A 26,499-nucleotide genomic window follows, 5' to 3' on the forward strand; every position below is an offset into this window, starting at 1 on the left:
GGCACCAACACGCCTCGCTTTTGAAGTTTCGGCGTTTGGAAGATCGGAGTGCTTCCGGCAGCGAGAGCGAACGAGGTGCCTTAAATCTGGCAATAATAATGTCTGGCGACTCTGTATCTTCACGGCTTTGAAACTCAGACGGTTCGGCGAGTTTTGTGCTAGGTATATGGCTTTACAAATTTTCAGTGGAAAACACGCCCTCATCCGCCTGAGCCATGAAAAAGTACCATCAGAAAGCTGCTGGGATGCAGCAACCAAATTCCCATGGATTCCACCTGTATTTCTGCAGTATTTGTTCCTCATTCAGAAGTCACAACTGCAGCAGGTAGCAGGGCAGGGAAGACCAGTGCACTTCTGCTCTCTACTAATGTATAAGGGTGGCAGGGGCAGTGGGAGAAAGGATACAGTTATCAGGGAGATGAATTATAATGCAATCCACACAAAGGAGAAGAATTAAAGCTCTTAAAGAAACCTTTGTTCTGGCATCTCCTATTTTTTTTTGGGGGGGGGCAGGGGGTTCGGCAGCTAGACTTTGCAACCATACTATTACTTTTATTTTTTAATACATTGTGTATATGGTATCATATTTATATATACCTGTGAGGGACTACTGTGTACCATTCTGCTTTTCCCCAGAACGCTAAATACATAGTGTTCAGGACAAAGACATTACACCTCAAGACTTATATTTGGACCATACACACACACAGTCCCTCTCTAGCATCTGGGAATGCACATGCAAGCATGAACAGACATCTAGAGCATCATTTAGCCTTTGAAGTCAGGCTGGAAGCCTTGGGACCATCTCAAAACTACACTTGAAAACAAGTTTTTAAAAAAATAATCAGTGCTATATACACAGCATTATTAGATTTTATTTTCACTTTGCTTTACTAGTACTGAGATACTCCTTGAAAGCCATTTTTGAAGTGTTTTATCTGCTTTTGCTCTGTTCACTTGAAATCGTAGTTCTGTTTGTAACACTAGAATTATTCATACAGCAACCAACTCTGGTTTTTTATGGATGATGATGATGATGATGTTTCTGGTGAAGAACAAAACAAAAGTATCAGAGGAACACTTACACAGAAAGAAGTGTCTTCAGGCCAAAATTTTTAGTCAGGAAAAATCAGGTAAGAGAAGGATGAAAAACATACAAGACATCTCTATAAAGTTCAATAATTTTTCGCCATACAGTGATCTTTAAAGAAAGATTAACAACCTGTAGTATGGGTCACCCTGGATTTACTATGTATGTCTCAAATAACATGAGACTTTAGTTACAGCCTATAGAGCCAAAGAAGCATACAAGACATTTATTTAAGTCTTAAATCACAAAGAAGCCTATTATAGTATTTAAACTGATTTTTCATAAATATGAGTGTCACTCAGTTTATAATGCTCTAAAAAAGCCAAATCCAATAATATCATCCAATGAAAACCCTTTACAAATGCAAACTTATGATTTCAAGATCAGGCAGGTATTTCTCATTTTAAGAGTCCATACATTATGGCACTGTTTCCAGTTATCAGAGTAGTTTCAAGCTTTTTATGGAAACATTCATTCCTTAAATCAGAAAAATTAACACATCAACAATTAATGTGGGGTTGTTTTTTTTTTTGATCGTCAGACTACAAAAAAAGCCCTCCAAACTCTTCCTTCAAGAACAAAGGGTAAACACAACATTCAGCCCAACCAATTGTCTTCAGGGGAAAAAAAAAATTTAGCAGCCTAAACATTTCAGGCCCTTCCACTTAGCCTAGCTTCTACTGAAGTTGACACATCTTGAAGGATAGTCCTATGAAAAGGATACCATGATGAAACACTTTTGTCACTGGCTTTGGTATTAACTCACCTGGTACTATTCTCAAGCATTGTGGAAGCTGGGCAGGACACTTCACACTAATACAGAGCAAATTCCTGCTTTTCTACTCAACCCTCCCAACCCTTCACACCTCAGCCAGCTAGTGGCAGAGGAGGATGACATCCTACCTGACATCCAGCCTGACAAAAAGCCAACAACAGTAACCAATCCAGACTGCTATCCATGTGTTTGTGAAAAGGGATGTGCATGCAATGAGTGTCCTACAGGAAAGCAGGTGGTGCAACAGGTTGAACCAAAGGGCAGTGAAAAAGCCAAATAAATGAAGACCTATAATTTGTCATTAATATTAGAATATTAAAGGACATATTCACGTTACTACACCCAAAAATAAGACAGTCCCTGATTCATCCCTCAGATTAATTTAGGTAGTCACATAACAAGTCTGACCGAGAATACTTATAAATTACCAAAAATTGTAACATGCATATTATTTTGATACTTTAAGTCAATAGGTTTGCTTGGGCTCAGCAAAATTAAGAAGTGCATTTTGTGTCTCAGGAGATTTGGTGTCCTTAGATAAGAAACCTTTAGACACCATTCCAGGATTTAGCACCTAATCCACATTCCATAAAAATAGTTCTAGAGAATTAAATAGGCTTTGCATCAGATCTGTCAGGGTGTGTCCTCCTACTCCATGGCCAGTCTTGCCTCCTTGCTGTCTACACGGTGACACACACCAAAACTGGGGCTGTGTGCAGTTTGGTTGGTTGGCCAGCTGAGCAAGATGGGCCAAGTTACCACATGAACCACACTGGCCAAGTGTCATGCTTACTGTAACCTTCATGGATGAACAAAGCTGCACATAACTGAGCACGAGAAAGGAGTCGCTGGGCCATCAGACAGGACTTACTGTCTCAGACACTGTTCCATATACTGGAGGTATAGCAGCGCTACTTATGCAGCCAGAGGTTGATGCTAAGTTACCCTTCCACTGGTGCTGTCATTACAAAGTTGTCATGCAAACACAACATAAATGCTGGTCACTTCTCTGAACATAGAAAATGGAAGTGGAAACAGCTGGTTTCACAAGCCAGCGTAGCCTATTATGTTTTAAGAAATACTACAGAGGTGACTTTAAATTGGAACTTTTATGAGTCCATTCCTCCTAATGGGTAGGATACATCTAACATGTTAAGACTAGTACAGTATAGATAAAAACAGTATCTTTATCACATTGCTTATATCTTTAGATTATATCAACTGTAACACCACTAATACAATCTCTTCATGGCACACATTTAGAAAGCAATCAGAAAGCTATGCATCTCTTCTACACCACACCTTGCATACTGCAGCTCACTACAGGCCAGTGGCACAAGAGACCACCAGATTCTGCAGCATTAACTGATCCTGAATAAATTATTTTTAACTGCAACTACCAAGCTCTTGTCCTCTTCAGGGACAGCCATGTTCTTTGTGTATGGGCTGCATACAAAAATTTTAATAACATCTTTTCCAGTCCCTGCAGCACTGCTTGCCACTACCAGCAACAGTCAGAAAGAAATCAGGGCCACTTAGTAACCTCTTTCCAGTGAAACTTTTTCTTTCCATCAAACCATTTTGCACTAATTCAGAAAGCCTGTAACCATTTACTATCAGTCACATTACATTTCTAGTGTAGTCCTAGTTATTTCATCAGCACTTAAATTGGGAACCTGGAAGTAATGGATTTTTTCCAAGCTCTCCCCTAAAGCAAGCTCCTCTCAGTCTACCTACTGAAAGGGCATTGTAAGGTGTCAGAGAGTTTCAGTGACTATTTTCAATTAACCTGCAGAGAAGCTTGGGAACTGAACTTTATTATTCCCACAAAACTGAACTCAGGAGGAGTCATCTTTCCCATTTTTATTTTGGAGGTTTTCAGAAGATGAGGGGAAGGGGCAGGGAGAGAAGAGAAACTGACTCATAAGACATGTCACACAGGTAAAATGTGTGACAGTGACAATTAAGAAGTCCTAACACTGCATGTACATCTTCAGCCTCTGAACTACTCATTTTCAGTCAAGAACAAGATCTTGGGATATAACCAGGAATTATTTGAGAACAGCTCATTACTGAACCACAAGTCAGAGAAGGCACACTCTGGGCACTGTGCCACAACATAAGAATCTATAGTGTGCCGAATTCCTCAATACTTTGTACTGTTGTTAGAGCTAGAAAAGGCACAAAGAAGGGCAAGAAGGATGGTCAAAAGATAAAGTGTTGTTTTCTGAAAGCAAAACACTGACTTCCAGATTGACATCTCCCAAGAAGGATTTTTTCCCCACAATATCATCGGTCTCTTCATCTGTTCAAAGCCATATGTATTTAATATAGAAGTCTACTAAAAAAAGATGATTCCTATGGTCTGTGTCACAAATTTTTCTTCCAGTGGGAAATCAACTGTCAGAGCCCTGACATCTGCTATTGATGTGTAAAAGCAAAGCAGTTCACCGCTCTCTGTATAAAAGTACAACCTTATAACCAAAGCAGACAAGGGACGGTATAAAGCAACACACAAGATTTTGATCACAGAAGAAAATACTTCCTTGGACATGCTGACTAGTTCTTTTCATTGGCAAATTTTAAATACAAGGCTAGAAATCAATCTTGTAACTGTAAGCACTTTGTGTACTAGAGGCCCATAAGCTGCACAAATGAGTCTAGAGGAAAAAGCTGCCAGCTGCCACTATTCTAAAGACAGCATTATTTATGCCAGGAACTTGACCTTCCAACGCAGATCTGAAGTTTTCCCCCTAGAAAGAGGTAGGACAGTATTATTCAACATAGGTTTCTTCATCAGGATATTCTACTCTACAATAGCTCTGCAAAGAATATAAGGTTCAGTTCTGTGTTCTTGCAGTGTAAAGCCTCTTTAGCGTCCCTATCAGTTTGACAGATCATTTTACCACCTGACATGATCTTTTACAAAAAAAAAAAAAGCATAAAAGCAATAAAATTGTCAGAGGGGCCAGTTTTTGTTTTGAACTGACATGTCAGACCTACAGCACCACAGGAAATATGTCAGAGCATAGATATCTCTGTTGTTGGTATCACTTTCAAATCAGCATTCTCTACACCTATACACTGAAATATCTCCTCAAGAAGGTCTGGTTTTGTAGACTGAGATATGCTCATCTGTGTGTATACACACACAACTTACATATGCCTATACCATCAGCAGGATAGGTGAATACTTCTATACTATTTAATAGTTCTTAGATTGGGCCTACAAGTAATAATAACAGAAGTCAAAAAACAACAAAAGAAATTTCAGAGTGTTAAGTAACTGTTCATGCTGCACATAAAACATATTTAAGATACTTAACTAAAACATCAAAAATGTTCAAAAGGACTACCCGTGTATCTAGAACTTTGCCTTTCAAAAGACAGCTTGCTATTTTCAAAGACAAATGTAGTATGAAAGCGCAGCCATTTCTGGAACAGAGACTTACAAAACCTAGCAGGTGTGCAGAAGCCTGTGCTACATCACAGGAGTAACAAGCCTGAAGCAAAATGGCAAAGTAAACTATGCCTTTTACAGCAAAAACTAAAGGACCTTTAACATCCCTTCAGAATCAGGGTCAACAAGAGCTCACTTAAGATATACACAGTTACCTGCACAATATCTAGCACCAGCATCTGGATTTCAGCCTATCTTTCTAAGGAGAGAGATTTCATAGAATCACCGAATACCCTGAGTTGGAAGGGACACAAAAGGATCATCATAGTCCAACTCCCAGCCCTGCACAAGACCACCCCAAGAATCACACTGTGTGCCTGAGAGTGTTGTCCAAATGCTTCTTGAACTCTGTCAGGCTTGGTGCTGTGACCACTTCCCTGGGGAGCCTGTTCCAGTGTCCAACTACCATCTGGGTGAAGAATCTTTTCCTAATAGCTAACCTAAATCTCCTCTGACACAGCTTCATGCCATTCTTTTGGGTTCTGACGCTGGTCACTAGAGAGATCGGCGCCTGTCTCTCTGCTTCCCCTAACAAGGAAGTTGTATACTGCAATGAGGTCTCCCCTCAGTCGCCCTCAGGCTGAACAAGCCAAGTGACCTCAGCCATGTCTCATATGGCTTCCCTTCAAGACCTTCACCATCTTCATTGCCCTCCTTTGGACACTAAGAGCTTTCCTATATTGTGGTGCCCAAAACTGCACACAATATTCAAGGTGAGGCTGCCCTAGTGCAGAGCAGAGTGGGACAATCCCCTCCCTCAACTGGCTGGTGATGCTTTGCCTGATGCCCCCCAGGACACAGTTGGCCCTCCTGGCTGCCAGGCCACTGCTGACTCATATTCAACTTGCCATCGACCAGGGCCTCCAGGTCCCTTTCCATGGCACTGCTCTCCAGTGCCTAATTACCCAGTCCATATGTACACCCAGGGTTGCCCCAGCACAGATGCAGAATCCAGCACGTGTCTTTGTTAAACTTCATATAGTTAGTGATTGCTCAGCCCTCTGATTTGTCCTGGGCTCTCTGGAGGACCTCTCTGCCTTTGCGAGAGCCAACAGTTTCTCCCAATTTAGTATCATCAGCAAACTTACTCAGTATGCCTTCAAGTCTTGCATCCAAATGGTTTAGGAAGAAGTTGACAAGAATTAGCCCTAAAATGGAGCCCTGTGGAATCCCACTAGTGACCTGGTCACCAGCTTTATGTAACCCTATTCACTGTAACCCTTTGTGCCTGACCCATGAGCCAATTGCTCACCCACCACATGATGTGTTTATCCAGCTGTGGGATGGACATTTTGTCCAGAAGGATTCTGTCAGAGACAGCAATGAAAGCTTTACTGAAATCCAAAAAGATTACATCAACTCACTTCCCTTGATCAACTATGTTGGCTACCTTGTCATAAAAGGAAATTAAGTTTGACAAACAGGACTTTCCTCTCATGAAGCCCTACTGGCTGTGACCGATGACTGTGTTGTCCTTCAGGTGTTTTTCAATACCTCCAAGAATAATCTTCTCCATAATTTTACCAGTCATTGAAGTGAGACTGACAAGCCTATAGTTTCCAGAGTCATCCTTTTTGCCCTTTTTGAGAATCAGGACAATGTTAGCCATCTTCCAGTCAAGTGGGACCCCTCCAAATTCCCAAGACCATTCAAAACTCACTGAGAGATGCCTCATGATGACATCAGTCAGCTCTTTTGAGTATTCCTGGATGAATCCCATCAGGCCCCATAGATTTGTATTGAGCAGTAGATCCCACACAAGTTCAAGGTCGACTGGGAGTTTATTCTCACAGTCATGGTCCTCCAGCTCAGGGCACTGGGATGCCCTGATTTGAAATGTGGATTTCAAATTAAATCCACATATGCAAAATGGAAGTGAGTTACTGTCACAGTAGAAGATTTATCTTCTGAATTCCCAATCTTGTGCTGTTTTCTCATGCTAGAAAGTAACTCAGTAAACCTATCACTTCAGTCATTTGACTTTGACTATACAGAACAGAGTAATTAGCAAGTATGGGTACATCTTTTCTGTATATCTAAGATCACACCTGTCCTGCAATAACAATTTTTATACACAAGTATAGCAGCTTAGTAATGATCTAGCCTGGATTCTTGGGTTCTAATACCCAGACAAGCTACAAAACTCACATGTGATAAACACTTGCATTTCTCTTACAAATTGGCAAGAGCAGCCACCAGATCTGCCATTCTGCATTCACTAGGTTGCTGCTACATGGATCAGGAGTCTCCCTTCAACTGTTCCCTTAATGTCTAATAGGACTCAGATTTGGGTTTTCTGTTTTGTGGTTGTTGTGTTTTAGAGATTCTAGTTGTTTTGTTTCATAGCAGCAGCAGCGACACTGCTCTGCACTGGGCTACTGCAGACATATGAAGCAACACGCAATCATTGAGGTGGCAAACACAGCCCAGTCATCTGTGCCTCCCATGGAAGAGGGCAAACCATGACAAGTAGAAGGTCTCAGAGATGGACTTTTACCAGAGACTATCTCCTGAAGTGTACCTGCCTATCTAAGGAGACCCACAGAGCCACAGCCCCATTTCTAACAATATACAAAAATATGTAAATTGTTGTAACCCATTTAGGCCTGCATATTCTCCAGTCAATAATCTGATTATAATCAAAAGCCAGAAAGTCCCTCCACCAGTGGCAGCAGTTCCTGATCCACAGAAAAAAAGATTAATTCATTACTCATCAGAATATTCAGTAAATTACATCTGAGCTCTTCTCCTAAAAAAACACTGAGAAGAAAGCAAGGTTTGACCAACGTATGTCTCACTCCTAAGGATGCCTGATTGGAAAAGACTGCAGATGTAGTGTCAGAGCCTCCACAAAATTTCTAGGAGTCACTAATTAGCATACAAGTACTCCTCGACACATTAACAGTCAAAAGTACTGGATTAAAAAAACCCCAAACATAAAAAACGTCAACAAAACACAAAAAAACCCTTCCTACAATCAATCACCACAACAAAACAAACTCTTAGCTAATACAATTATATAAACTGTGAAAGTTCGGTTTAATTTGCCAAGTTTTCATGGGTTTTTTTTTATGAGATCTGATCTGCAGGGTAGGAAAACTGATACCAGTAGAAAGAAGCTTCACCTTCTTCCTTGGAGGGAAGCTTGGCTAAAATACACAACATCAATGTCCCTGGACCCTAGCGCTTTAAATACAAATAAATACATTTTTAAGTAATGTTGCAAAGGGATTCATTGGTGTACTGCTTTTAAAATTGATTTAATAGGAATCCGATACTTGGTACAAAAGAAAGACCCTACAGAGCCAAGACAGGGCGATTTTGTGCAAGCACACTGCTGCCCTCTCCTGGGGTGAATCCGATCCACTCCGGTCCTTACTCCACACAGCAGATCCTGAAGGAAGCTGCGTCTCCAAGACCATCAGGACTACTCTGGGAGCTAGAGATTTAAAATAAACAAAGTAAAAAAGCAGAAGAGTGAAATACACACAGATAAAGAATAAACACAGCAAGCTATTGATCATTATACAAACTATGATAATTCATCACCTTAAATCCTTAAATTCTACAGCAGTTCGTTCCTTCATTTAGATTGAAAAAAAATTTCCCAATAGTCACTGAAAGAGTTGTCAAGCATTGGTTCTGACTGCCCAGGGAAACGGTGGAATCACCTTTTCTCGAGGTATTTAAGACTCGTAAACGTGGCACTTAGGGATATCTTAGACTTAGTGTTTGGTTAATGGTTGGACTCGATCATCTTAAAGGTCTTTTCCAACCTAAATGATTCTATGACCTAATGCAGGAGAGCCCAAAAGTGATTTTCAGCATCAACAGCAGAGCCTGTGGGACAGCAGAATATTCTAAGAACTAAGATAAAATGGCAAACAGCAACTTTCACATTCATAAGCACCAAAGAGTTTTGATACTATTACTGCAGAGTAATGCAGAGTAACCATACAAAGTTACACAGGCTCTTAAATTGCTTTGATTTCAGTGGCATTAGAACAAAGATAAATTCTACTGTTAGTCAAAATCCTGCTTTTGATTACCCTTCATAAGCCCAGGGTAATTCATGGGCCTGGGTACACTTCCCATTTACCAAAGGTTAATGAGATGCCTTATGTAAGCCGAGCTTTAACTGGCAGAATGCAGGTTTAATCCCCAGCAAGCATGAGACAAAATACGTAGCTTAAGCCTCAGCAAAAGAAGAGTTAAGACAAATTGATTTTAATTTTGAGATGCAACTGCTAAGAATGAACACAGGCTAAGGTACTGCAGTTTAGCTGAAAGGCAACTTACTAAACTGCGGTAATCCTAAACCTACGTTCAAATCACAAAGTCTAATGTTATTGACAAAGTTTGGTCTTTACAGAATGTTTTAAAGCAATTCACAATTGTATTTTAAATTTAACTAATCACCTAAATAAATATAGTCTGAACATACGCATTTAATGGACTACAGAGGTATAAAACCAGTCCCTCAAATCACAGAAGCAAAAAAAAAACTAAGGTAAACAGAGGAGACGATGGCAGAGTCTCCTCCACAGGGCAGGTGGCCTGGACCTGTTCATGAACCACCTTGAGATGAGCAGCATTCCACTGCTACCAGCCCAAGCATAGCCAATTCCACAAACCCAGACTGAAAACAACTGATTGTATAGCAAACTGAAAGTCACCCATCCCTTTTGGGCATAAGCTTCATGAAAGTTAGCACTGCTGTGCAGCAGTAGGACATCCTACAACTCCAACATGAGCACAGCCTGCAAAACACACTCAGCATTAGGAAGGCCTCAGCTGAGTAGCGGTATATCCAGTTTTGGGGAACACACTTCAAGAAAAGATGTGTTCTCCATGGAAAGGGTCCAAAAAGGAAGGAGGAATCGAAGCTAAAAGTTGTCATCTATAATATCCTAGTGAATTAGCATTCTTTAGCCGCTCTTTAATCTAGAGGACAAGATTCAAAAGGAGACAGCATTTTCACATTTTCAAATATGGAATACAGTTGCAGAGAGCAAGGTAACAAATTGTTTTCTATATCCACAGAAGGTAGAAGGAATAGCAGTACTGGTTTTAAATTGCAGCAATAAGGTATTCAGGTAACACATCAGGAAACCTTTCAGTGAGAGATAAAACAATCAGAATAAACCAAACAAAAAGGCTTTAAGAAGAGGTTAGACAAACAATTGTTAAAGAACAACGTAGGCGTAAATGTGTGTATTTTATTTGTACATTTTATTAAACACATACATGGGAAACCAGTTATCTCTGAAATATCTTCCAGTCTATTCTTTATGACTTTTCATAGTAAATATCTGCAATAGAAGTGATAAAACAAATTATTTAATATACTTCTTCCCTGATGATAACTATTTCAGTGGCATGAATCACACAGCTTAGAAGCAGCATATTGGTCACAGAACCTGGAATGTTGCTCACTGGCACCAGAAATTAAAAAGATGAAACAAAGCAAACGAACAAAGCAGAGAATAAGATTACTGCAAAGCATTAGACATTCTGGATTATTATCCACAAGCCAGCAAACACCAGGAAAAAAAACATTCCCTGGAAGCCTGTCCACAGGTGTCTCAGTAGGAAATTTACATACAAATCATCAAGTACCAATACTGTATCAATCATCATTTTCAATCCAGTCTTCACCAGTGACAGTATTAACAACTTAACAGTTCACAAAAACTGTGATGCAGCTTTCTATAGGTGCTTCCACTCTTCCCCTGTTACTGTATTAAAATTCAAAATTATCTTGTAGAAGCTAAAGATCAGTATCACTAAACCACTATGAGAAACAGACCTAATCAACAAAATATGCCTTAGAATTAGACCATGCTGGTGGTCTGCCTTGTAAAGACAAAGAAATAGAGTTCACAAACTAGGTGATTTGTGCAGTTGTTGATATCTTTAAATTATTCCTTTCCTGGGCTATTTTAACTCTAAGCATTTTGAACTGTAAACATAGACCATGAGAGTGAGAAACAGAAAATACTATCTCCCAAAAACTACTCTCCTGCCAAGTGACAACAGCAAACTAGTGCAAAGTCTAAACATCCAAAGGAACAAAAATCTATTGCCTTTTTTCCAGTACTGGCATTTTCTTATTTAAGTTATTAAAGTGACCAAAAAAACCCCCTATCTTTTTGGAAGCAAAAAGGTTAAACTCGTTTCTCCACGATTTTTTTGTTAGCTATAGCGCACATTTTGTTTTAACCTTAATCATCCCTTAAATGAACAAACATTGTTACCATACTGGTTTTAATTTTTTCACCTCCAACCTGCTGCATAAACAGGAAGGGGAGGAGGAAGGCCACTGTACAAAAACAGCTTAAGGGCACCTTTAATCAGTGATTAAGAAGAAAAGGGGTTTACTACGCTGACTTCAAAGAGAGGGTGGCTACCATTACACCCTTTGTTGCTCTCAGCAACTGAGGAGTTGCTTCTGATTGCTGCAGCCCCCATTTTTCCCTCCCACCTTGTCCAATCGCTGCACACCCCCCAAAGCTGCCCCAGCACTCGTGCCTCAATACCACCCATCCAGCTGTTTGCTGCCCAGCAGTAGAAGGCTAAAAAAAAAAAAAAAAAAGGAAATTAATTATCAAGAGGTCTCAGCCAGGAAGGTCACTTTAGAGAGAGCACCTCTCTTTTTCTAAATTCTTGACAGCTGCCCAGAGCCAAAGGACGGCTTGTAGGCACCCAGCGAGAAAGAAGCAGCGGTACCCTTTTGGTGCTCGCACCACTCAAAGCACGCCACCACCAGCCACCCCCAGGCTTCCTCTTCTCTGCCCTGCATTGCTTCCCTACCGTGCTAAGCGACCCGTTTTTGCCCAAAAACTCCATCCCCGCACTCCAGGAACCCCCACACGCAGCCACCTCATCCCGCAGCCGCCTCGGAGCACCCCGCACAGCCCAGCACAGCCCGGGGTCCGGCCCCGCCCCCCCGCACGGCGCACGCGCTGGCCTGACCTCCTGCGGTTGGGCGAGGGAGCTGTCCGTCAATCGGCGGGCGCGGCCGCGGGCCAGTGAGGCGCGCCGTAGGGGCGAGGGCGGGGCGCTGGCGGCAGGGCGGGCGGGGCGCGGCGCGGGGACGACGCGGTGAGGGACGAGCGGGGGGCCCTGGGGACGCGGCGGGGACGCGTGGCTGCCGTCGCTGTCCTTCTGCCTCCGGGGTGTTTGGCCTCACCGACGCGAGGAGAGCCGCGGAGCTGGTCCCGGATCAGCGGGGAAGCCGACAGGCGCAGGGGAGCGCCCGTGGTGCGGGCGGTCGGCGGGCCTGGTCGTTACAGGATATAAGTGGTTGAAAAGAGGTCGCCTTAGGAGACCTGCCTTGTGCGTTGGAGCGTTCCAGGCAAGCAGAGGTTCAGCATGTGTGTATATTTGCTTTATAAGCAGAAATGAGGAGGCACTACGGGCGAGGCAAGGAAAAGCGTGGATGGAGCGGTCCCAAGCACGGCCCCCGCCGGCACAGGAGATCCGGTCACGGCAACCGCGCCGGAAGGCGAGTACCCGCACCGTGGGCTGGCAGGGGTTCAGCCATGGCGTGTCATGCCTAATTAAATCTGCAGAATGGTGACTTTCTAGGACTATGAGGGTATATCTGAGAGCTATATCTGCCATCCCTAGTGAGAGTGGAATTGCACTGACTTCTGGAAGTTTACTATATATTTACAACTGTACATTGATTTTAAGCTGAGATGTGGTTGCGTGAGCTAGTCCTTTCAGGTGTGCATGATCGTCCCTAAACTCTTCACCAATATGCAAAGATAGTTCAGGGAAGAAAAATGTCAGTGCTTCATTCTAACTGCCCGTTTATTTTGTGCCTTAGTGTCTACTGGTGTAAAAACTGTCATTAAAGAATCTTCCTGAATGTTTGAAAGCACGTTAAGTAATGTGGTAATAGTACCATATCTAGCAGATCAGGAAAATTAAGCAAAGTTTCACCAGCCTTGAAAACTGATTCTTTCAGAATAGTGCGTTTTATACTTTAGGACTTATACTTGCCTGTGTTGGAGCTGGTTTTATGGTTCTTTTTCATTCTCATATTCTTTCATTAGTGCCTCTTGCAGGACGAAGAGATGTCAATCCTTTGCTTTAATGCGCTAAGTTTTTATTATACATACTTTTAGAGAAAGAGACACACATATATGAGTTGCCACATTAGTTTCACTTGTATAAGAAAGGTTAGAAACACAAACGGGCCCTCGTTCAGTGAGTATAGAATTAAAAGGATTTTCTTAAAGAGTTTTAAAGTTAAGTGCTTGGGTTTGATCTAGGGTGTTTTTACCCTTGTATATCTGTTGTGTTCTTTATTTTCAAAGCTGTATAATCAAACAGCAGTAGAGCTGGTATTAGAACTAGAATTTCTTTATTGTTTTGTTTTCAAAAAGTTAAAACTCTTGCAAAACACCTTCACCTACTGTATTTAAGATTATATGTAATAAGACCTGTCCTAAAAAGTGAGAATTGTACAGGTGATTCAGAAAACATCCCAGTGGAATGTTGCTCATCAATACTGAATGTGCTTATTTATATTACTTCAAAAAGAGGAAAGCTGCAGTTACCTCATCTACTGCAATGTTTATTAGAAAAGCAGAGGCTTTTCATTCTTGGAGTTTTTATTAAACTTTTGTTTATTTTGAATGTTTCTGAACCTCATCAGTGAAATTCTTGTTATGAAGAGAATGGCAAAATATTTTTGATGTGACGTCAGTGTTTTACCCATGCTGTCTCTCAGTTTATGCTGAAAAGACTTGCAGGCTTTCAGGAGTGGGCTGTTCATTTAATGTAAAATTGCCCAGTTCATCTTTTGCCAGAAAGAGTTAAAGGTGCTTGCAGAATCAGCAGCCCCCTCTAATGTTTTAGCAAGTAGTTTAAGGCTTTTAGGATGCCTTTATCTCTAATGTTCTTGAGAGGTTTTTTAAGCTGAATATTTTCATTGTTTGATTTTCATAGTTTAATGTATGGTGACATGCGGAGTGTGCTTATCACAGCACTGCAAAACAGTACTCCATTAATGGCAATAATAATCTGCTTTCTAGATTCTTTGTGGGAAATGTGTAGGACAATTGTGAGTCTGTCTTGAAGGCAATGCTATTTTTTTAGTCTGGAACAGGAGGAACCACAGACCCCAGTGAATGCAGGTCCCAGCAGCAGTGGAGATCCTTCTTCATCCAGTTCAACACAGAACTCTGTAGTACCAGGTAAGAGATGGTGTTTACAGGTAAAAAAATCAGTTTCTATATGCTGATTGAAGGAAAAAAGTAGTAGTAGCTGCATTAATAGTCTGGTGTTACAGGAAAGTAATATCAGGTGATATAAAAAGATATAGTGAGTGAGGATCTGGAGAACAGGCCCAAATCACTTTCAGGCCCAGAAGTGCTTCTCATGTTTAAAAATTTGTGTGCTTAGCCAAGCTGATATAAGCTGAAAAAAGAGAAATTTGTTTCTCCCTCCAGAAATGCTGCTTTGGGAAGAAAATTAACTACTAAGGAAGCAAATAAAATAAGAAAGCATATAAGAAATTACTACTTGCATCCAGTTATTCAGTCTTTTGAAAGGCACAATGATCCACCACTTTGGAGAATCATCTCTCTTTATGCCTTCAGTGTATTTTGTAGTCTGTAAGAAATACACTCTGGCTAAATATTTGTTCATTAACAACAAATGATGAAGTATCAGTGCTGTTGAGGAAGATGTCCCATTTATGTTCTGGTTTCCTGACTCATTAAATAGTGCTAGCAAAAGCTACTCCTGTGGAAACATGTATTTCTCTGCAACAGGAGAGTCCTGAAACACCTCTGATTCTTAACAACAGGCAAAACCAGAGGGTTTTTGTATATCAATGTTTTATGTTGTGATTGTGTTAGGAGATGTATCCTGCAAGACATTTATTGCTATGTAATTAGATTCTGCATACTAAATGTAGTGTGCTTTTATTACCTTTACTGATTCATTGACTAACGTTTTATTTTTCCTGACCTGAATAAGTTTTGGTCGCTGAACCTAAAAGATGGGGACAAGGATTTGAATTGTAAGCAGCAGCAAAAAGAGGTTATTTAAAATGATAATTCTGGTAGTAGATAAAGTTTTAAATAAAAACTCTTGAAATGAAATGTAACAATTGCCTCTTCTGAATAAAATCCTTTGTCTTGAGACAATGTACCATTATGAATCTGTCAAAGTATTTTATCTGTCTGCCTCTGAATTCACCCAGACAATGAAGCACTAAAATTGAATGTTTCTCATCTCAATTTATCCTTGGATAGGGAGCCAAATATACTCTTGATTATATCTAAATCTCTCCTATGTGTTGAAGAAAAAGTATCTTGTTCTGGGAAGCGAATATCTTTATTTTGGTTTGTGTGATACCTCATTGTCAATTTTTTTGCTGCTGTTTGGGACTGTCCTACCTAGTTTTTTAACTAAGAATGTCCCCTCATGATTGATTTATGAAGAAAGATCATTTTTGTTCTGCAGCAAATCCTTTCTTCTTTTGCTCTTCTGATCTGTCTGAATTTCCTCTTGGTCAGTGGTGACATCCCTTTTGTACCTGTGTAATGGCACTGCATTTGAAAAGCTATAATCTTTTTTTCTCCTGTAAGTGGCTCATCTATTCCCAATCTTACTTGTATCATACTTGGGACCTGTTGGGAGCAAGAGCTTTGGGTTTTGTGACTGACATTCACATGAAGACTTGCAATATCAAAGAGCCATAAACAAACTTAGTTATCCATGTGATTTTGTCACTTTTTCTCCCCCACCCCCCAAGAACTCCCAGGATTTTATTATGACTCAGAAAAGAACCGCTATTTTCGCCTACTGCCTGGACATAATAACTACAACCCACTCACCAAGGAGAGCATTCAGCACAAGGTGATGGAATGCAAAAGACTGAGACTCTTAGAAGAGGAAGAAAAACAAAAGAAGGTATGTTCTGAAAAAGATTGCAATTAGGCTTTATTGTACTCTGGCCCAGGACAGCTTATAAACTAAAGCCTTTCAATTCTGACACAGTTCGATTTCTTTTTTGGCTAAGAATATATAGTCCTTGAAGCCTTTTATTTGACTGTTCCACACAGGAATGAAATCAAGTCTTTACAAACAAAAAACCTGTAAAAAGACAGGAACTGTGCTCAGAATTGCAGTTGTCCAACAGTTACACTTGAGTCAGAACACTGGATGCTAGGTTCCAGTATGCTGTCATTTGGAATAAGTGAGCAGTGTTCTTTTCCTTAGGCAATGAAGTGCTCCAACCAGCTATTCAGCTCTTTAGTCTCCACTGTGAAGAACATTTTGACTCTCAAATGATTGCTTTGTCTGAGCATTATAAAAAAGATTTCTTACTCTATAATTCTGCAAAGTGCTCTATCCTTTGGTCTCCTCAGAAAGTGTTTGCATGAAATTTTAAAAAATTATGAATCATAGAATGGCTTGGGTTGGAAGGGACCCTAAAGTTTATCTAGTTCCAACCCCCCTGCTGTGGGGAGAATAGAAATGGAATGGAAAAGCAGTTCAGTGCAACAGTAAGACTACATGCTTAGTAGCAATCTTGTTGCGATAGAATATTTTGCTGTATAATAAGAATTTAAGGTGTTATAGCGAAGCCAGAAGGTGACTTCACACCTCCAGGTGGTACTGCTGATTATGTAGAGTGAAAACAATGGCTATTGTTTTGGGGTATTTTTTTCTTCAGCTTTTATATTTATAGAAGCACCCCACATCTCACAGGAATATGTTCTTGTCTGCTTACTGTAGGAGACCATGGAGATGGTGCTGGAAAGTGTTTTATAGATGTTCTGAAAATTTTAATTTATGTAGGCTAAAGGAAAAAGTTACCTACATATCCCAAACATCTAAGACCCACAGCCATGTTCGAATCATAAACAAGCAAATAACTGAGTAGGCTTCCATGTTATTCTCTTCCAGAAAACAAGGGCTGGACTGAACTCATCTGTGCTGTTACAGAAAAGGCAGCTGGGTTTGCTCAGCTCCACAAGTTATTGCAGGTACAATGATTTGATTTGCCCTCTGTTTTCAGTGCCAAGTTCTGCTGTTAGTGCAACGGTTTCTGTCACGGTTTTTTGCATTTCTTCTTCCATTAGGAGAAGGAAGGATATATTCCTTAAAATTAGCAAAAAGGTTATATTCTGTTCTAATCAGGTTACTAAAATGATGAGAATTCAAATGGGAAAGTTGTTTCCCAATTTCACTTCCAAAAAAAATTCACTTTATATGTGCACACACGTATGTATATGAATATGCTGGTTTGCCACATTGTATTTCAGGAATACAGCACAGCTTTTCTTTGGATGGATGCCTTTCAACTGATGTGACCGTTCCCCTTCCCCCCAATTAGAATAGATAAGGTAGCTCAGATCCAGTAACAGTGCAGAAGGCAAGTTAAGTTAGTGACTTCTATGGTGTTGTTTCTGCTACTAAAGATGTGCCGGGCTTTAAAATAACAGGATGAAATTCTGTGAATGTGGAAGATGCACGTGCTCATGGGTTATATAAGTTAAATTTTAGCATGCTAGTTATTCAGGCATTTTCTCTTCTGTGATTGAGAAGCAGTTCTATATGGTGTCCAGAATTCTTTTCATAGGCATTAAACTCAGGCTTACCTGAATTCTCATCTCTTCAACCCCCTCACCCCCCCACCTGTTTTTACAGGCTAGTCCATGAACTAAAAGTGAACTGCATGCAGAGGAGGAAGATAGAAATTCACAGTCCGGATTCCTCAGTTGCTGGAACCAACAATTTTAAAATCATTGTGGTATGTTATGAGAAATGATAAGTCTTTAGGATAAAGAGAGCTTATCTTCAGTGAAAATTCAGGCTCTTGTAATCAGATCACATAGGTCAAATTTTGCTTTCAAATATGTGTTATTCCTGTTGTGTCAGTTCTTAAACTGCAGTAATTTTAAACAGGTTGGGAGAGGCTGTTCCTTTCCAAGAAAGGAAAATTATAAAAAAGGTTGGATATGACAGTGATTTTTATATTTTTCTTTATCTGATCAATATGTTCTTTTGGAATTAAACAGGAGTTGAGTGGATCATTACTGTGGGACTGGGAGGGCAAGTGGAGAGGATCAAGAGAAAAAAGAAAATTAAAGAGAAAAATTTTGGGAGTGGCAAAGCCTGTGGTCCAGAGGGTCTATGTAAACATCAGTATTCATTTAATGATCTGGAGCAAAATATCTTTCATAGGCTACATAGGAAACTTTCCAGGACCATCTCCTGGCCTTGTAAACAGAAAACTGCGTAGGTAGCTGAAGCCAGAAGGGAGTCGGAAATTTAGTGTCAGAAAAGTTAAAATGTAGCACCAGCCTATTTGCTGTGATTCAACAGCAGGAGAATTCCATGATCACTTTTGATAAGGTTTAAATTTTTGTTTGGTGTCCTCTACCAATAGCAATCTTTGCTTACCAGTCAGCCAGTGTAAGTGTATAGAGCTGTTAAAATTGGCAAGATCATTTATTGTTAGCCAAGGACTAAATCCTTTTCTTACCCCTGTGTTTTCTGTGCATGTATGAAAAACTGAGTTGGGCGCTGATTTTAGAGGTGAATGGAAAGCAGGTGGTGTTAAACGGATCAGAATTAATGTGTTGTTTCATTTTAGACCTAATGCAGCTCCCTCAAGCTGTTTTTCCTGTAAGTTTCCAGTAAGTGTGACCGGTAAGCTTTTATTTTACAGGCAGATGTTGCTTGTGAACGAATATTCACTGTGAACGATGTAGAGCATGGAGGATGTAAATATGGTATCATCAATCTCAGCGGTTTGGGGAAGGAGTCTCTCACTGTGGAGATGTATGACAACCTCTACTTCACAAACCGCAAAGTACTATTTTCTGTTCCTCCTTCCTTTGGTTATTGCATTCTCGGAATGCCATGAGCCTTGGGAGGCTCAGGCAGAAATGCCATGAGGGTTGGGGAAGGGGTTAGGAGAAGAGAATAGAAGAATCTAGAAATGTGAAGCTCGGATAAACACAGAACCACAGTAAACTTGTCTTGGAAAGTCCTCAGTACCAGTGATAGTCCTCAGGAATGTTATGCTACAACTGGGATGCAAGACTAGGTAGAAGCTTCCAAGGATAGTGCTTACTTCAGATTTGGACTGTAGCTGGGAAAACTACCAGAAACTACCAAGATTTGCATGCTTCTTAAAAATAATTTTGGGCAAATGTGTTTATCCTTAAACATGATACATATTTGAAACAGGCTTTCATAATCTCTTCATGCTCAGATTCTTTTAAGGATGGTCTCTTGAGTAATAGGATGTGCTTGGTGCCTCAGTCTGTGTTTGGTCAGAGTTCTCAGTGCTGTTCTGTCGTTACAAGAGGAGTATGAGGCTAAAATGCTCGTGCCTCTTACTGAGCTATTTAGTGGACTAAGGAATTGTGCCCAGTGCCTAATTTGGTGTCATCTTTGCATGGAAATAAATCTTTCATTAATTGAGTGGCCGATGACAAAAATAGTATGTCTTCTTGTGTCTGAAGGTGAATTCTGTGTGCTGGGCATCATTGACTCATCCAGATTCTCATGTTTTATATCCTTTTAAAAAAAGCAAAATTGCAGTTCAGCTTTCTCAAGTCTGCATCATACTGCACAGAAAAACTAACTTCCAGGAATCTCTCTTGTGTAGTTGTCCCAGCAAATAAGTTTTCTGGAAAACAGAGGAAGTTATAAAAGTTGAAAGGTGTTGGAGTTAATGAGACAGATGTATGGTTCTATGATAGATATATGTAGAACTGTTCCAGTGTAATAGTAGATGAAAGACCATGTTTTCTACCCTGGAGAATTCCCACTTCATTAATAGTGTATGTAAATGCTATATCCAAAATGACCTCATGTTTAGAAATTGGCTGAGGCAAAAGAATAGGAGCAGAGGGTTAAAGCAACAACCTCTCTGAAGTGAACCTCTTTGAAAGTGGGTTGGTTTGTTTCTGTTTAAAAACATTCCCACATTGATTGGGGAGAATGGGAGCAATTCATTGGCATCATGTTCTGCAACTGTCAGCATGTTCTGTAGGTCTGTCTCAGAAGAAAAGTTGATGGTAGAGGAAGCAGTAATGGATAGTGCAGAGCTCAGAAGAGAGAAAGAAAGTGGAATTTTGACATGGGAGATAGCAGACAACAGATGTGCTATTAAAATGCCAAAAGAAATTACATAGTAAAATATGGAATGACCCCTGGGAAAAGCCAGGCAATTCCAGACCGACCCATCAGAGGGCAGGAGCTCACCACGCGTGCCCACGGCTGAGGAGGAGTTTGTTATTGGATGGTTTGGTGGGTTCAAGCTTTCCTCTAGTCGTGTTACAGATTTACCCCACTGAACTTGAAATGCAGCTTTCAAATTCTGTTTATACCTGGTATAGTCTTCATAAAATACTTAAATGTAATCTAAATTGAGTCTTCCTTGCCTCACCAATGTATGCTCCCCTTTTTCCAACTTATCTCCATGAAAAACAGATCTATATTAATGCAGTGTCATCAGCATATGACACCATGAATGATCTATGTAGGCCATGCTTTTTTAATTTTCCCCCTACCACTAGTAAGATGCCATAGTATTCCTCTTCTCTTACCTTTCTGGTACTGAAAATACACAAGCAAGAATTTTAGTTCTTTCTAGCTCATTCCTATGAAAGAAATGAAAAGTCAAGACTTAGTTGTAAACTGTAACACACATCAAAAGTCTCAAGAGGAAGTATCATGAGCTGTGGTTGTGTCAGAACATCTTGTTTTTCTCAGCTATAAACGTTAGGCAGCTTGTTCCATTCTAGGGCGAAATGTGTTTTTCTTAACTCACTTCAGCAAGCTGTGTCTCATGGGAATTGCAGAAACACCAGGCTGTGCCAGTCTGCTTCCAGCATCATTGTTCAGCAGCACTAACCCAGGTAGGGTGTTTTTGTTGGCCTTTCTTCTACAATTTCTGCAGTTATGATATGAAAAGAGCACAAATGAAAGATTATTTCAGCATTTTCAGTAGTTGGAGAGACTGTTGTCTTGGAAATTGTAAAACAGCATAAGAAGTTGAATGATGAAGAACTTAAGACTTAGTTAACAAGCAGTATTCAAAACACTGGTTTATTTTTAGTTGCTGCAATACTTGACTTTGGCAGAACACCTCACTTGTAAAGTAAACGTTTGAGATTTTCCATGAGTAGCTTGGCCTGTTATTAATACTCAGAAGCTACACACAAGTACTCACATTTCCTTATAGACTGTCAAGAATCCCTTCTCATAGCAGCTACTCGAATATGCTCAGTGGATTAATCAAAGGTGGAAAGCTGGTAGATGTCTCAGCCCGTAGCTCCTTGTACAGACTTATGCTCAGTTGTGTGTAAAGATGATTGTTTGGGAGAATACTATGTCTGATGGCTCTAGCTGTGTCTTTATATATTTGTTGAATGTTCTTGCAGGCAGGACTTTATTAATTGGACTTTTTTGATAGTTGTTAGAACCATGCTTCTTCAAGTCACAGAGTGCAGTCCTCTGATCTGGTTTCCATTCAGGCATGATCGGTGAAGTTTATACAGAGGGAATCTGTGATAGAGAAGAGTAATGGACCTATTTTAAATTTTTAATGTCATGCTCTTTGTGCAGCCATTAAAAAATATGCATAGAGTTAGCGTGAACTTGAAGAGTCACCGAGCATGCCCAGTTGCTCTGTAGAACATTTTAAGCCCTTCACCATAATTAGGTGTTGTGAGTTCCATCAAAATCCTTCTGTCTGGTATATTCTATTGACTGTTAAGGTATTTCCAAGTTTGACCCACTTCACTCTCCTAAAGAGTTGATTTGTGGGAACCTTGCTAGGTAGCTGCCAGGAGCAGAGTAGAACTTATCCTGTCTAAAATTATGTTATCCATCTGCTCTTAACCATGTCACCTCTGCTACCTGACACGTATGTATGATTTGCCATGAAGGAAGTGAAAACTGAGGACTTAGTCTAGTCTACTAATTGACATAAATTTTGTGCAGGAGCTACATGAGTAAAGGTCATTGTTACTTAATCAAACTTTTTTTTTTTTTTAAATAGGCTGGCCAAGAATTTATAGGCTAGGCTTTGGCTAATCTGTAGTTTATAAAGTAAATGTTTTTTACTATAGCCCACTTGTCTTTAAAAAATAGCTTACTTAGTGCTGTGAGGTGAGTGTTACTTTTCTCTTTCCTGCCATGGTCAGCCCTCTGACTACTGAATAAATTTCACAATATCATCTATTTCTCAATATCATCTATTTATATATATAGACTGTAGGTGTCCTGCTTACAGCCATAAAGTTCCACTTCTGATTCCTGTCTCTTGAGTAGCAGAAGGACACTAAATGGGTAACACTTTCTCTGCTTCAGATTGAAATGTTAAAAGAAGTATGGCAATCTAAGAACCTTTCTGAGTTATCATCTCGTCCTAATGTTTTATGAACACTTCATGTGTTGCTCCTCTCTTCCAGGAGATCGACCTGGAATGCTGTGCAGTTTCAAGATATCCACTGCCTGGTCCTGTGCTTGGTGCCTGAATCCCCAAGCAGACAACTGCTTCAGCACAGGTGATCTCTCTGCAAGGCTAGCAACCCCCTCTGTCTCAGTGGGAAAGACTTATTGAATTCATCTCCCAGCTGCTACTTGAATTACAGCTAAATTAACATAACCTGTCTTCCTTAGGCCTGACACGACGAGTTCTTGTGACCAATGTAGTGACAGGGCATCGACAGACATTTGGAACCAGTAGTGATGTGTTGGCACAACAGTTCGCCAGACAGGTAAGGAGAACATACACCCTTCATTTTTTCAGAGTGCTGCCTAATTCATGGGCTCTTTGTTCTATTTGTGATGGGGCTCCTCACGCTGTACAAAAGGGTGTGATGAGAGCTACTGTTGGATGGCTGTTCACAACAGAGCTGATGCAGTCTGATGCTTGCACCATTGAATAGCAGCAAAAAGATCAACTGATTACTGTGGCAACAGAGGTAATTTTTGCTAATATTACAGAGGTTAAAAGAAAACAGAAGAAGTACAAAGAGCACAGTGTTGTAAAATTGTTTTGGTTTTGGCAAATAACCTCATTTTGTTAATATTCAGTGTATTGCCTCCGCCAAGGAGAAAATCCCCATAAAATACTAATGGACTTGTTCACAAAGATTTAGTGAGAAGGGTGAAATCAAAAAATGAGAATTCCAGTGTCTGTTTTGCTGTTATGTTAGACTAAGTTCCTACTTACATAGCCAAACTTTTACAGCTAAATAGTTGAGGTTTGAAGGAAACTAATGAGTCAGCTGAAAAACGTGGCAGCATGTAATAAAAATTCTGCTTCTTAATGCCTGTGTTAAAATAAGTTGAAAACTGCACCACAGAGCTCAAAAACATGACACAGATTCTGTCTGCATACCTTGTAAGATCCTTACAGATGTTACATAATAGGCTTCTTTCTCTTGGACTCTTCCAGACCCCAGTCCTTTACAATGGCTGCCGTTCAGGTGAGATTTTCAGCATTGATGTGCGTCAACGTAACCGAAAGGGACAGAGCTGGAAAGCAATTCGTCTCTTCCATGGCTCAGCAGTTACATCTATTCACCTTATGGAGGCTGAACATTATCTTATGGCAGCAGATATGGCTGGAAAGGTATGGTTTTGCTGTGTTTAGGATATGCTGTTCCTTTTAGTGTCTGGGCACTGACAGGTGCTTATCCCAGTCCCAAGGGCAGATACCTGTTCTTAGTACATTGTGTGGAACTGAGTGGTAGTTCCATATATGGATCCTCTTCCAGATCCACTGATTTATCATAGAATGGTTTGGGTTGGAAGGAACCTTAAAGATATTCTAATTCCAGCCCCCTGCCATGGGCAGAGGTACCTTCCACTAGCCCAGGTTGCTCAAAGCTTCACACAACCTGGCCTTGAACATTTCCAGGGATGGCGCATCCACAACTTCTCTGGGCAACCTGTTCTAGTCACTTACCACCTTCACATTAAAGAGCTTGCTAATATTAATCTCAACCTACCCTCTGTCAGTTTAAAGCTATTTCCCCTGTCCTATCAGCCATTCCCCCTTGTCCTATCACTACATACCCTTGTAAATTGTCCCTCTCCAGTTCTCTTGTAGCCCTCTTTAGGTACTGGAAGGTTGCTTCTCCAGCCTGAACTCTCTCAGTCTGTTATCACAGGAGAGATGCTCCAGCCCTCTGATCATCTTCATGGCCCTCTTCTGGACCTGTTCTCAGAGGTCCAACCATTAAGTGCTCTCTGCTTTAACATATCCTCTCTCAAACAATTCCTTCAACTTGCAGATAAAACTGTGGGACCTGAGAACAACAAAGTGTGTGAAGCAGTACCACGGTCATCACAATGAATATGCTATTCTCCCTCTGCATGTAAATGAGGAGGAAGGACTTCTTACAGCAGGTGGGTGGACTCCCCCCTCCTCGTAGACTGTGTGGCAGTGATTTTCTTGTGCCTGAGAGGCATTTCTTAGCTACAGCTGTTGGAAACTCTAAAGCTGTTAATTCTTTAAAATTCAGAAGAAAGTTAGCCTTAAACATCCTGTAATATGCTATGAAAATTAAGAAATTATGTTACGCACACCTACTGTAATCACTCCTGTGTAGCGCTTAACAGCTTTATCTGCTGTGTCCTGCAAAAGTCCCATTATCCTTTGTACAGTACATCTCAAGAGTAGAGCAGAAAATACTTGATCTTGAAATTCAAGGAAACAACATGTAAACAAACATTCTGGTGATTATATAGAGACTAAAGAACGTGTGTGTATATGTTTAGTTGGTAGTTCAGTGGATAGTGTGGTGACGGACTGAAGCATTGGCATGTAAGCCAGACTCCTTGTAAACTGTCTATACCACTCAGGTTCATTTTGAATATACTTGGTTACAGTCAGATATTTTTAATATTATTATATTTGGGGTGGGGGGAGGAAAAGTAGCAATAAATGAAGCAAAATCCCTAAATCCTTATAGTATAGCTAAGTTTCACAAGGTCACTGTAAAGAGAGTGACCTTCTCTCCTTGGATTTGTCAATACGTGGCAGAATAATGAGAAGGTTTTTTAATTTGTCTGAATGTTTCTCCCCTTTTTTTGCTTAGGAGCTTGATAAAGAGAAAGCTCTTTAAATACTGATTTATCATACCTTTAATTGCCTAATAGGAAATGTACATTTTTCCCACTTTTGCAGTATTTCTGTTTCATAAAGTACAGATAAGCACTTTGCATCTAGTGTGTGTAGAAATAGTCAGGGTGTTTTCTGACCTTCTGACCTTCATAGACCTTCTGCTTCTGTGGTGATACTCTTGCAGAGCAAGAGTATGTAAAGTAATTTTTGTGTAATGTTGAATTTTGTTGTTTCCTTTCCAGTTGGTCAAGATTGCTACACCAGAATTTGGAGTCTCCAAGACACCCATCTGCTTAGAACCATCCCTTCTCCCCACCCATCATCCAAAGATGCCATTCCTAGTGTGGTGTTTTCTTCAAGACTTGGGGGTCGCCAAGGAGTTCCTGGCTTACTCATGGCTGTCAAACAGGACCTCTACCACTTCTCCTATATCTGACACAATATTCCCCTCAGACCTGGTCTACAAAGCTGCCAGTCTATACATGACTTCAAAAGTTTTATATCAGTCATCAAGCTACTGAGTCATGTGCTGCTCTTGAATCTGCTTTGCCCATCTAATTCTGAACCTCCTTCAGCAGGTTTAGCAAATCTTGCTGTATAAATCTCAGACCTCTTGTAAATAAAACCTGAATATTGATTAACTCTGTAGGCAATATTCAGCCTCTTTGAAATCTAACTTTAAGGCCTGTGAAGTGGGTAACTTTAAGGGTCGGTGTTGTGCTAGCTGATTTTGCTGTCAAGAGACTGTTCTAACTTAATCCTAGTTTAGTCATAGGTAGCTGTGGTCACATCCACCTGAGCAACTAGGCTGGCCCAGCAGAGTGGATTAGCAGAGTGAAGCAGCTGGAGTTGAGAAGCTGACGCTTTAGGCGTTCTGGGGCTTTTTTTGGAGTACCTTTGATCTGGGTTCTGCTTCAACTGCCTCTACTACATCTATGGTCAGAAGCAGTCCAAGGAATAGCTGTTTCCTCACTCACAGTGTTGGTCGTTTGAGCTGGGCCATACTAAACTTTGTCCTTTTCAGATGATGGTAGCGTGCTACTGTC

The 26,499-nt window shown here is 40.5% G+C and overlaps 1 protein-coding gene and 1 long non-coding RNA gene across 4 annotated transcripts; one reads left to right on the top strand and one right to left on the bottom strand.

Annotated features, from left to right (window-relative positions):
• Nucleotides 1-8,407: 8,407 nt before the first annotated feature.
• LOC108493520 lies at nt 8,408-12,247 on the bottom strand. The gene is made up of 3 exons (XR_001873503.1): nt 12,139-12,247; nt 10,573-10,637; nt 8,408-8,764 (listed from the first exon to the last, which is right to left on the bottom strand). It is a non-coding gene; the product is annotated as an uncharacterized LOC108493520 (long non-coding RNA).
• Nucleotides 12,248-12,394: 147 nt separating this feature from the next.
• On the top strand, nt 12,395-26,106 carry DCAF4 (DDB1 and CUL4 associated factor 4). 3 transcript variants are annotated; one of them, XM_017808307.1, is made up of 14 exons: nt 12,395-12,429; nt 12,727-12,832; nt 14,437-14,534; nt 16,103-16,260; nt 17,260-17,339; nt 18,004-18,106; nt 19,028-19,171; nt 19,830-19,879; nt 21,151-21,230; nt 22,788-22,883; nt 22,999-23,096; nt 23,780-23,956; nt 24,621-24,735; nt 25,696-26,078. In XM_017808307.1, exons 2-14 carry the CDS (start codon nt 12,729-12,731, stop codon nt 25,887-25,889), a joined length of 1,497 nt encoding a protein of 498 aa, XP_017663796.1. In that variant the 5' UTR covers nt 12,395-12,429; nt 12,727-12,728; the 3' UTR covers nt 25,890-26,078. The 3 variants fall into 3 exon arrangements, with proteins under 3 accessions (XP_017663796.1, XP_017663787.1, XP_017663806.1); XM_017808298.1 differs by lacking the exon at nt 12,395-12,429 and having other exon boundaries at nt 12,436-12,832; nt 25,696-26,106; XM_017808317.1 differs by lacking the exons at nt 12,395-12,429; nt 19,028-19,171 and having other exon boundaries at nt 12,436-12,832.
• The last annotated feature ends 393 nt before the right edge of the window (nt 26,107-26,499 follow it).

The sequence above is a fragment of the Lepidothrix coronata genome, unplaced genomic scaffold (genome assembly GCF_001604755.1).
Source record: "Lepidothrix coronata isolate B3197 unplaced genomic scaffold, Lepidothrix_coronata-1.0 Scaffold1, whole genome shotgun sequence".
NCBI lineage: Eukaryota > Metazoa > Chordata > Aves > Passeriformes > Pipridae > Lepidothrix > Lepidothrix coronata.